At 41.4% G+C, this 12,048-nt stretch overlaps 1 protein-coding gene and 1 long non-coding RNA gene across 5 annotated transcripts in view; one reads left to right on the forward strand and one right to left on the reverse strand.

The window, feature by feature from the left end:
- LOC115282746 overlaps window positions 1-6,612 on the forward strand; it is a 25,657-nt gene extending 19,045 nt beyond the window's left edge. For all 3 annotated transcript variants that reach the window (XR_003904732.1, XR_003904731.1, XR_003904733.1), the window contains exons 2-4: window positions 4,736-4,912; window positions 5,106-5,365; window positions 6,338-6,612. This is a non-coding gene — a long non-coding RNA (uncharacterized LOC115282746). The remainder of the gene's footprint in view (window positions 1-4,735; window positions 4,913-5,105; window positions 5,366-6,337) is intronic.
- Window positions 1-12,048, reverse strand: part of EFCAB5 (EF-hand calcium binding domain 5) — a 154,487-nt gene that overhangs the window by 9,388 nt on the left and 133,051 nt on the right. For both annotated transcript variants that reach the window (XM_029928897.1, XM_029928896.1), the window contains 4 exons: window positions 8,580-8,683; window positions 6,135-6,388; window positions 4,717-5,003; window positions 3,646-3,742 (listed from right to left, as the gene is read on the reverse strand). In XM_029928897.1, coding sequence (XP_029784757.1) covers window positions 3,646-3,742; window positions 4,717-5,003; window positions 6,135-6,388; window positions 8,580-8,683 — 742 coding nt within the window. The remainder of the gene's footprint in view (window positions 1-3,645; window positions 3,743-4,716; window positions 5,004-6,134; window positions 6,389-8,579; window positions 8,684-12,048) is intronic.

The following is a 12,048-nucleotide window of genomic DNA, read 5'->3' on the forward strand; positions in this document are numbered from 1 at the left end:
ACATAGCCTCCTAGACCTCAATCACAGCAATTTCTTCCTCGACACATCCCCAGAGGCAAGGGAATCAAGAACAAAAATGAACTACTGGGACCTCATCAAGATAAAAAGCTTCTGCAAGGTAAAGGAAACAATCAAAAAAACTAATAGGCAACCAACAGAATGGGAAAAGATAGTGGCAAATGGCATATCAGATAAAGGACTAGTATCCAAACTATACAAGGAGCTTACTAAACTCCATACATGAAAAATGAGTGATCCAGTGAAGAAATGGGCAGAAGACCTGAATAGACACTTCTCTAAATAGGACTCAGAAACATAGAAGGTGGTTACCAGAGACAGGGGTTAGGGGGTGGGAGAAACATGTGAAGGTGGCCAAAATGTACAAACTTACAGTCAGAAGAGAAATAAATTCTGGGAATGTAATGTATAGCCTTGTGATTATAGTTAACAATACTATACTGTATATATGAAAGTTGCTGAGAAAGTATATTTTAAAAGTTCTCATCTTATCATTAAAAAAATGTTTATTAGAGAGAGAAAGAAAGAAGGAGCAAGGGAGGAGCAGAGGGAGAGGAAGAGAGAGAATTTCAGCAGCACTTGATCTTACCAGCTGGGAGATCACGGCCTGAACTGAAATCAAGAGGCAAACACTTAACTGACTGAGCCACTCAGTCACCCCCACACCCCCAAATCTTATGATTATGTGAGGTAATGGTTGTTAACTAAACCTATTGTGGTGACCACTTCTCAATATGTACATATATCAAGTCATTATGTTGCATACTTTAATACAATGTTATGTGTTATTATATCTCAATAAAACTGGGAAATTTAAAAAAAATAATAAAGTATACCTTTTCTAAGACATTAAAAAATACATAATCTTTTCTAGAACTAGGATGAAGTAGGGTGAAAGTTGGCAGAAGTCCTAAGAAAGTGTAGACACATCACCAGCCCTGATTTTATCTTCTTGGCAAAATCATTAGTTTGAAAGGCTTGGTGGGTGAGGAGCTATATTAACAGTCCTCCCCAACCTGGGCAGAACCGACAGATACTGTTGGTGGTATTTCATGCTGGGTAGGATTGTTGAGTGGGGCCTTAATTAACACTGCTAGAAGGCTCGGATAAATTTTGAGCCACAAATTGCGCTGCCAGAAGGCTCTCCTCTTTCAGGCATAAACAGAAAGGTGCCCACTGAGTTCCCTTTCCTTTCCCTAAATGGAGAGCTTAGAATTTCCTAATGCAATTGCATCTGAAGGACAGAGGGTTGGTATCTGGGTGGCCTATGAACTTTCTTGATTGCAGCAGACACCGTAATGATGCTAAAGGTTTGGAGGCAGTGGTGGAAGGGGAGCCTAGGGGATATTGGGTTCTGGCTGAATTTAGCTCTGTTAACTGCAGTTGGAATTCCTGCCACCTGAGGACACTGTTGGAAAAGAGAAAGTGGTAGAAGCATTGGCGATCAAGGCTGCTCAGGAATTGACTAGAACAACTGAAAGTGGGGTCATGCAGCCAGAGGCAGAAATTTGCGTTTCCTCAAACAAATGAGTGTGTAGGTAGTTCTGGTAGGCAAATCAGAGGTGGAAACTGAACTGCAAAGAGTCCCAAAAAGCACTGGGACTACGTCACAGAAGATGTTTTTGTCTGGGGAGGAGGGTATTAAGGTGAGAGCCAAACCTGAACACACTTGCAAGATGGAGAGTGGAGGGGCTTGTTCCTCATCCCCAGCTCCCATCTGACAAAAGGACTCCATTTTTTCAGTACTGAGCACCTGTGTCCTTGCCCGAGAAGTTGAAACAGCAGTCTGAAAGGACACCAGTGACCCTAGCAGCAAGGTCTGGCTCTAGGCCAAGGGGCTGACAGGTTGGGTCTACTGAAGTGGAGCAGGGACTTGGGTCGCACATAGAGGGGGAGGGTGTACTGGGGCTCATGGTGGGGTCTAAATCTACCTTAAAGGGAGGAGCAGCAAGCAGGCGCCGACATAGAGACATTTCTTCTGGATCTTTAAGTCCTCAGTGAACAGTGAGTGAACAGGTATAGAACAAATATAGACAAAGATAGAGTAAACAAGTTTTAATTTTTGATTTTGCTTTTATTACTGTTTCCCTTGAATAGCGCCTTTAAAGAAGTGATACCTGTGAGATCTATGAATTCAGAGGCTCCCATGAATCAGCCCAGAGTCATCAGGCTACAGGAGAAGCCATTCCACAAAGACATTCTAATCTTTTTTAAGTGTATTTCTTTATTCTGAGAGAGAGAGAGAGAGGTCAGCCCGGAGCCTGATGTGGGGCTCACACTCACAAACCCATGAGATCATGACCTGAGCCCAGATCAAGAGTCAGACGTTTAACTGACTGAACCACCTAGGTGCCCCAGAAATTCTAATCTTAATTCACATCACACATGGTCCACAGGAACTCATGTTAATTTTTACTTGAATGTCATGTTCTCTCCTGTTCTCTAGCACTCCCAAACTTCTGAGAGTATCTTGCCTCCCTAGGCCATTAGATTGCTCCCCTGGCCCACTGTCTAGAAACCCTTCTGACTTAGTCCAGAGTCTCCACAGAGTTGGAAAAGAGGGAAGGGGAGGAATGGGACAGGTGTAGTGAACAACTTCTACAGAGCCATTTTCCCAACTGATGATTAGTTTTTCATAAGTAACAAAATAGAAACAAACTTAAATTTCTCCCTAACTGGTCTATTCACACAAATGGCCTGAGGTCTCTGGTGGGATAACATATACCTATGGAGAAATGTATGCCTGTATATGCAGAGATACTCTTTTTTAAAAAATTTAATTCCAGTAGAGCTAACATATGGTGTTGTGTTAGTTTCAGGTGCACCATATAGTGCACAATTCCACAATTCTATACATTCCTCAGTGCCCATCATACATGTCCTCTTAATCCCTTCACCTAATGTTCTCCGTGGCCAAAGAGCTCATCACCTTCTCCAACCTGGGAGCTCCCCTACTCTTGATTCCTGCTGATTCTTCTTCTCCAAAACTCTATTTTGGGGCGCCGGGGTGGCTCAGTCGGTTAAGCCTCCAACTTTGGCTCAGGTCAGACCTCACGTTTGTGGGTTTGAGTGCTGAGTCAGGCTCTGTGCTGACAGCTAGCTCAGAGCCTGGAGCCTGCTTCCCGTTCTGTGTCTCTTTCTCTCTCTGCCCCTCCCCCTCTCATACTCTGTCTCTCTCTGTATCAAAAATAAATAAAGCATTAAAAAATTTTTTTAAAACCCTCTATGTTACTACTGGCCTATAAAGTCTCATGATCTATCATTTTCTTCGGTTCTTCATTGAACCCAAAGATAGTCATAGCCTCTTTCCTTAATATACCTGTTTCTTGTCCTCACTAAAGCCCGTATCTACTATTGCTTTTTTTAATAAATAATGCACACATAGTCAATAAAGTGGGATATGGACGTGATTCTGAATTCTCAAACGTGTGGCATAGACAGTGACTTTGGATAATGCACTTGTTTATAGACAGTGTTCCTCCCTATAGATAGGATTACTATCAGGATGATTTTTCCTAAAAATTGAATTTATGAGGCACTTACTTTATTATAATAAAAATATCTGAATATTTGAATTGCAACTGTTTTATAATTGTTAGGATTAGAACACAATGAAGTGAAATTTACCTCTGATACATTCACCAATGAGCTTTAAGTTAACTTCCACATGTCTAGCAGTTGGATCAAAAGCACAAATCTTCTCCAGAAAGTGTCTGTTGACATACTGTGAACAAGAGAATAACAGTCATGGGAGGACTAGCAAGTGGAAGTAGAGTATCCAATTCATGAACTTACATAATTCCATTTATGTAAATTTAAATTTTTTTAATGTTTATTTTTGAGAGACACACACACACACAGAGTGTGAGCAGGGGAGGGGCAGAGAAAGAGGGAGGCACAGAATCCAAAGTAGGCTCTAGGTTCTGAGCTGTCAGCACAGAGCCAGATGCAGGGCTTGAACCTACAAACTATGAGATAATGACCTGAACTGAAGTCGGATGTTCAACTGACTGAGCCCACCCAGGCGCCCACATTTATGTAAATGTTATTTTTTTATATTTTTTTTCTAAATTTTTTAAATTTAACAGTTTATTGTCAAATTAGTTTCCATATAACACCCAGTGCTTCTCCCCACAAGTGCCCCCCACCATGACCATCACCCCCCTCCCTCCCTCCCCCTCCCCCTTCAGTCCATGGTTCGTTTTCAGTATTCAGTAGTCTCCCTTGATCTGTGTCCCTCACTCTCCCCCACTCTCTTTCCCCCTTCCTCTCCCCATGGTCCCCTGCCAGGTCTCTCCTGTTAGACCTATGAATGCAAACATATGGTATCTATCCTTCTCTGCCTGACTTATTTCGCTTAGCATGACACCCTCGAGGCCCATCCACTTTGCTACAAATGGCCATATTTCATTTACGTAAATTTTAAAACAGGCAAAACAATCTAAAGTGTAGGAGTCAAGATTCTGGTTACTCTTGAGGTGAGTGAGTAAGTGTGTGTGAGGGGAGTGATGGGAAAGGGTACAAAGGAGGGCTTTGGAGATGCCACTAATGTTGTTTCTTGATCTAGATGCTGGTTACAGATGTTCATTCTGTAAAAAATCTTACATTTGTACACTTAGGATTTGTGCAACTATGATTTGTATACCTAAACTTGTGTGAGTTATTCTTCAACAAAAAGAATGTTTAAAAAAAACTTACCAGTTTACACCTTTCCCAGTTTCTAAAGGCATTTGATAATTCCAGCTCTGGATGAATGAACAAGAGAACGCCTAACAGGATGTCGTGTACTAGTTCTGTGTTGGCCTTCACCTCCTGGGACTCGCTCTCTGGCAGGGATGTGGGCTCTGCTGAAGCATCATAGTCATAGAGCAACAGTGATGCAAAGTCGAGAGAGGTCAGTAGTCGGAGGCTTTCCTGCAGCTCTTGCAGCATGATTCGGAAAAAGAGAATTCCTGCCCGCTGGACTTCACCTCCATTTTCAATCTCTGAAACAACAGAGTAACATCCCACACTTTACTTTGTTCAGTACATATATTGGTTTTGCAGAGCATTCTGAGCCTCATACAGTAAATGTTTCTTTTTTCCAGGAAAAGGAAGACCATCTCCTATCCTTTAAACAATCTTCATTTCTCTACTCATGAAATTAATACACAGAAATGGAATTACACCTGGTAAAGCTCATGAGAAGAGGCTTCGAGGAAAGGCTAAAAACTCCGGTTTTGGAATTGGACCCCAGGTTGACCCACTCTTAGTTTTGTGTCTCTGAACCTCCTTTTCCTTCCTGTGAATCTACTTCCCTGGTGATCTGTGGGAATTGAACAAATGATATATGTAAAAGTGCTTCATGGTAAGTTCATAGTGGATGCTCAAAAAGCATAAATTTTCCTCTTTTTTCTACTTACTCCTCCCTATCTAGTGGCAAGAAATCTCTCATATTAACCCCACTCTGTTTACTCCATTCTAGGTATCCAAACGCCTCCATGCTTCCTTCTTCCCTCCCTTACGTCCAAACTGGTTTTGTGCTAAGAGCAGCCTAGTAGATGTGGAATCACAAGCACTGGGGTCTGGTCTTGGGACCTGCCACTAAGCTTGCTGCTGGACCTTAACTTTGATGGGCTTTAGCTTCTTTATCTGTAAAATAAGTTGTTCCAGTGTAATCCAGTGGAAAGAGCACCAGACTGGGGTGCAAATCCAGGCTTCCTCACTTGTTAACTGTGTGATTTGGTGCGAGTTGTTTGATTTCTCTGAACTTTACTTTCCTCACCTGTGAAATGAGGTATCACCATTCCCCTCACAGAGTTATGGTTAAGGACTAATTGAAATTACGTATTTAAAGTGCTTGACACATGATGGGGCATTTAATAAATGCTAGTTCTGTGTTGCCTTTATGGTTCTAAACCATATGATTATGGACAAGAAAATGAGACTTCATACCCTTTGTTCTAATTTATAGACCACACTCATCAGCCCAAGATTGCATGAGGGAATTCCTTTCATGCCATATATTGCTATATATTGTAACAATTCCTTTTAGAAAGTGCATCCTTCATTGCAGTCTGTGAATATCCCCAAATTTATTAAATCCATGATCCAAACTGTTGCCGCATTCATTATACCTAGGATATAGTTTTTCTTTATTTCTCCAGATAATTCGCCCAATATTTCGTAGCAGGCAGCTTGGACCACCTTTATCATTTTCTGCAGATCTTTAAATTCTCGATACAGTAGCATTTTATTCCTGCCGATGTTAAAATCAAGAACTCCCAAAGCCTTTCCCGTTCTCTCGCGGAGTGGAATTGCTATGTGGTTCTCTCCACAGGTAGAGGCCAAAACGACTTCTGAAGTGTCCGTACACTTGAAGAGGAAGTCTCTGCAACCAAAACCAAATTAGCCTAAGGATATAAGACTTCAGCCTGCTTGTAACATTCCACCCAAACAGACGAATTGCTCTTTTGTTCCAGCTTTTCTCCAGCCACACCAGCCCTAGTTTCATCTGCCTGGATTGCTCCCCCCTTGTTTTCAGAGATCTCTCTCTCAGCTCACTCATCAGACCAAGCAATCTAAATAAAGTAGCAGTGCCCAAGTCACCATCCATCTGCTACTATGTTTTATTGTCTTTGCTATACTTCTACTTGTCTGAAGGTATTTGGTTTTTGTTTGCATATTGTCCAATAAGTACCAGTTAAAAACCTGAAGGAGCTGATGAGTATGTTAGGTCAGGTTTCCTAGAAGCAGAGGCTGAGACACGAATGCTTGTGCAAAGGATTTATGGAGGGAGTGCTTTCCAGAGAAATCTGTAAGGGTCTGAAGAAAGCAGAATAGGGAAGGAGAAGCTAATTAAGAATGTGAAGGCTAGGGGCACCTGGGTGGCTCGGTTGGCTAAGTGTCCAACTGCAGCTGAGGTCATGATCTCATGGTTCATGAGTTCAAGCCCCATATTGGGCTCTGTGCCGACAACTCAGAGCCTGGAGCCTGCTTTGGATTCTGTGTCTCCCTCTCTCTGCCCCTCCCCTGCTCATGCTCTCTGTCTGTCTGTCTGTCTGTCTCTCTCTCTCTCTCTCTCTCTTTGTCAAAAATAAATAAACTTAAAAAAAATTTTTAAAACAATGTGAAAGCTAGCCTCAGCCTCATCCCAAGGGGAACTCTCGAGGGCAAATGGTGCCAAGAATCTAACCCATCTTGAAGCAAGGGAGAGGTCTTTTATCATTCATTGGCTCTAAGATGCTTCGGGTGTGTGTCGTGAGGCAAGTGTTTACCTAACTGTGAGGCACATCTGGGTAAGGGGCTCCCATCATTCAAGGGCACTGCTCCAGAGGAAGTTACAGTGTGCAGAAGCTGGCAGAACATACATTATGGATCTAATATCTAATATCTCAGCATGCTGCTCCCCAGAGGGACCTGAGATTTTCATTGAAATGTAGTAGCTGCTTCTCTCTCTAGTGAGGTATAGACACATCTCTTTCACCCTTTTCAATCTACATTGACATTGAGATGTCATTCTTTCTGAGGGGTTTATAAAGATGTTGGTGCTTTTCCTAGCCTCAAAAACCTCAAAAGCCTCTATGGCTCATAATACCAATCCTATAATGCCAAGGAAGATTTTGTCCTTTATGTCCTTTTTTTAAATTTAAATTTTATTTTTTTGCTGTTCCCACCCCTTCCTGCTGCTGAGCCACAACTTTGTGTCTTTATGATGGCCATAGTTATGAGGCATCATGCCAAATTTTCCAGGCATAACGATAAAGCTGTTTGGTGAACAAAGTTCCTCAAAAGGCACCTGTTCTAAGTTACACATGGGAGTCCAAGGCATTGAGTCTGGGTGTACAAAGACTCTCATCAAACTCTTGACCAGCACAAGGAATAACTGGAAAAGAGGTTGAAACTAAATGAACATTCCAGGGATGAGGCCAAACTAAAATTTAATTAACACATGCACTTAAATGTCAAGTTAGCCTGCTGGACTGAGATGCGTTACTGCCTATTCAACCACACAGACCTCTGACAAGTAGTAAGTCGCTTTTGCAATAAATGTGTCCTGGGTTGAGATCAGTGTTGCGCCCGTCAGGTTTGTGTTCTGGCATCCCACAGATGAAAGGCATGCAGAGTAACTCAGAGCTGGGTACTTATTAAAGACAATGCTCTCTGGTTCCTCCCCACCTTTACCCAGCTTGTTTTCTTCAAATAAAGGATACACACTCACAGACTAGCTAACATTAAGATGATGAGCTCTGAAAGTGACACAGATGTATTTTTCATAATCATGGTGGGGTTTTGTTGAATTCCATGTTTATAAAGCACATCATAGAAAATAAAACACTATCATGCTTTGAAATATGCAATTTTAATATAAAATACCAGTGAAATCCATTTCAGAAAGGACTTGAAGGGGAAAGGAGTTAACATGTCCCACGCAAACAGGAATTATCTTTAAAACCCAATCAGGGTAAGATCCAACCAAGTATACTAATAATAGGCAAAAGCTGTGTCTCTCAGATCTACTGTCACAGCAGGGGACGTGTTCTGGTAGTCAAACAAAACCGACAGGAAAAGGCTTCTCATACCTGAAGATGCATGTCTTCCTGAAGATGATAGGGGGATTCCTGTGGATTTTTGTTAGACCCAGGAGCCTCGTAATCATCATATTGCGTAAAACATAGTCTGAATCCTTGAAAAGAGGAAGATGTTTCAACACGGAGAGGAATAATTAGACCTCACTTTCCCATTAGAGCTTTGGGGAACAGAAAAATAGGGGGGAAATTAGGAAAGTTTAAATGATCTCTAGCTTGAAATACAGGGACATTTTACTTAGTACTATTAAGAATGAGGTGTTCACAGGGTGCCTGGGTGGCTCAGCTGGTTAAGCGTCTAACTCTTGATCTCGGCTCAGGTCATGATGATCTTAGAGTCTGTGGAATTGAGCCCTGCATCAGCCTCTGAGCCGACAGTGTGGAGCCTGCTTGAGATTCTCTCCCTCTCCCTATGCCCCTTCCATTTCCCTCCCCCAACCCCACACCGTGTGTGTGCATGTGTGCTCTCTCTCTTTCTCTCTCTCTCTCCCTCAAACATAATTTTTAAAAAAGAATGAGGTGTTCACAAGAGAAAAATTTCAAATTGCAACATTTTTAAATGCACAAACTTATTTTTTATAATTGCAATAAAACTGTGCTTTTTTATTTTTTTGATGTTCAAAGTGCATTGTAAAACATTTGGAAAATACACAAAAGTCCAAAGAAAATAAGAACAATAAAAAATATTCTCCAGTGAGGTCTCTGTCTTCAGAGACTTCACCACTTCATCAAAACTGTTCTGGCCAAGGTTACTAGTGGCTCTGTCATTGTGTTATCCACTAATCAGCCTCCAATCATCATCTTCCTCTATAGCAGCATTTGACTCAGTGAGTAACTCCCTTGTTGGCACACTTTCTTCACTTGGCTTTTGGGACACCACTCTCTCCAGTTCTCCTACAAATCACTCATATTTCTTGCTGCTTCTATATCTTCCTCACCCTAAAGAGGTTTTCAAGCTGTAGACCATAACCTACTTATGCGGCTATGAAAATATTTTAATGCCTTTTATTTTATTATTTTAGAGGGAGAGAGAGAGAATCTTAAGTAGTTTCCATGCTTAGTGTGGAGCCAGACATAGGGTTCAATCCCATGAACCTAGGATCATGATCTGAGCTGAAATCAAGAGTCAGATGCTCAACCAAATGAGCCACCCAGGCATCCCTTAATGCCTTCTAAAAACTGCTTTATTGAGGTATCATCGATATACTAAAAACTAAATGTATTTAATGTATACAATCTGAAGAGTTTGCACTGAGTCTTGACCAACTTTTTTTTTTTTTTTTTGGTGGAGACTGGTTTCCTTATAAGAAATTAATATTAACATATCCTGTAAAATATACTGTATTTTTATGTCTGCCTTTAAAAAGTTCTTTGAGGGGCGCCTGGGTGGCTCAGTGGCTAAGCCTCCGACTTCGGCTCAGGTCATGATCTCACGGTTCGTGGGTTCGAGCCCCGCATCAGACCCTGTGCTGACAGCTCAGAGCCTGGAGCCTGCTTCCGATTCTGTGTCTCCCTCTCTCTCTCTCTCTCTCTCTGCCCCTCCCCCGCTCATGCTCTGTCTCTCTCTGTCTCAAAAATAAATAAAAACATTTTTAAAAAATTTTTTTAAAGTTCTTTGATTGGGGCTCTGGTGGCTCAGTTGGTTGAGCGTCAGACTTCGGTTCAGATCATGATCTCACTGGTGAGTTCAAGTCCCACGTGGGGCTCTCTGCTGTCAGTGCAGCATCTGCTTCGGATCCTCTGTCACCACCTCTCTCTGCACTTTCCTGGCTCATGCTCTCTCAAAACTAAATAAACATTTAAAAATAAATAAACAAAAAGTTCTTTGATTAAGAGAGAACCTGTGATAATAGGGTCAACAGAGACAGCATGATGAATGGTGCTTGGGAGAAGAACGACTGTTTGTCATGTGGAACTTTTCCTTGCCCTGATCTCAAGTGTTCTCCCAAACCCTTTAGATAAAAAATGTTCTCGGTAGAGTGTTTAGCAAATTGTAAAGATTCTTTGATGCTGGCAATGGAGCATCTAGCTTTTTCTAATATATTTCTTCCACGGTTTGTTATATATACACAACTAATATGATTTTTTTTAAGAATTTCCCTGTGACTGTGTTTCTAGATTTAAATCTTTAGCCCAAACTAAACAATTCCTCTCTTGTTTCCACCTCTCCTCTCAAAATTGTGTCAATTTGGCCATATTTGTTAAGACAGGAAGCATACTGGGGCTCCTGGGTGGCTCAGTCGGTTAAGCATCTGACTTCAGCTCAGGTCATGATCTTGCAGTTCATGGGTTCGAGCCCTGCATTGGGCTCCGTGCTGACAGCTCAGAGCCTGGAACCTGCTTCAGATTCTGTGCCTCTCTCTCTCTCTGCCCCTCCCCTGCTTGCACTCTGTCTCTCAAAAATGAGTAAACATTTAAAAAAATTTTTTTAAAGACTGGAAGCATACTTGAGAAAATAAGAGGTTCATAAATAATATGCCAAAAACAAGCTTTTCATTTAATTTTACTTGGGCCAAGAAACTATAAATTCAGCAAGTGCCTCAGTAATTATTCAGTAGTGACATAACCACTGTAGTTAAAATTTTCCAGGAAACTGTTTAGAGAAAGAGTTACAACGATATTTTCCCCTCATTTTCTTTCTTCTGCTACTGGCTCATTTACTCCCTTACCTGTCTAATACAGCTTTGCCCACTATCTGAAAGTAGAGCATTGCTATGAAAACTTCATAAGCTGGACTGCCATAAAGTGAAGAAACAATTACTAATAATTTATACAGAAAAAATTTTGAGCATTCCTGGACCCCTGAAATAACCATTCTTTGGCTTTTCTGATACCTTAGAATGCACCTTGCTAACAGATGCACAAAATAAATCAAGATAAAGCACAGATGTTCACAGACACAATTCAAAGGAGGGGTGGCTTGATGCATCTTGAGATGCTGAGTGCAGCTAGGGGGCAAGGAGGTTTTGGTGGGGACACTCTTGCCGCTCAGGGGACTCACTGCAAAACAAACACCGGTCTATTTTCACTTTTCGCCTTTTTTCATAAAAGCAAAATCCTCTTCGTATTTCTTTCAGTTAGCAAAACCAAATACTGACGGCCATTGGGAAACAGAAGTGACCTAACATGAACTTCTGGAAAGTGGGAATACTAGCATCTATTCATTCTTACCTTATCTATTACACATCATTTAGTATTTATCCTCCTCTGCTTTGCTTCTCTTGTGACAAACATTTTTTTTAAAAAATATCAAATAGAATAGAAAATATCAGAAAACATCACATAGTAAAAGTAGGTATTGTTTCGTGAAACTTCTGTCTTGTGTGTGTGTGTGTGTGTGTGTGTGTGTGTGTCTGTAAGGGGTCAGGACATAAAATGGTTTTCATATGATAGGTCAAAGTCAATATAATTTTGAGCCACAATGATTCCAAACACTTGGGAATACCTCAGGGCTTGTACCACA

Source organism: Suricata suricatta, chromosome 17 (assembly GCF_006229205.1).
Source record: "Suricata suricatta isolate VVHF042 chromosome 17, meerkat_22Aug2017_6uvM2_HiC, whole genome shotgun sequence".
NCBI lineage: Eukaryota > Metazoa > Chordata > Mammalia > Carnivora > Herpestidae > Suricata > Suricata suricatta.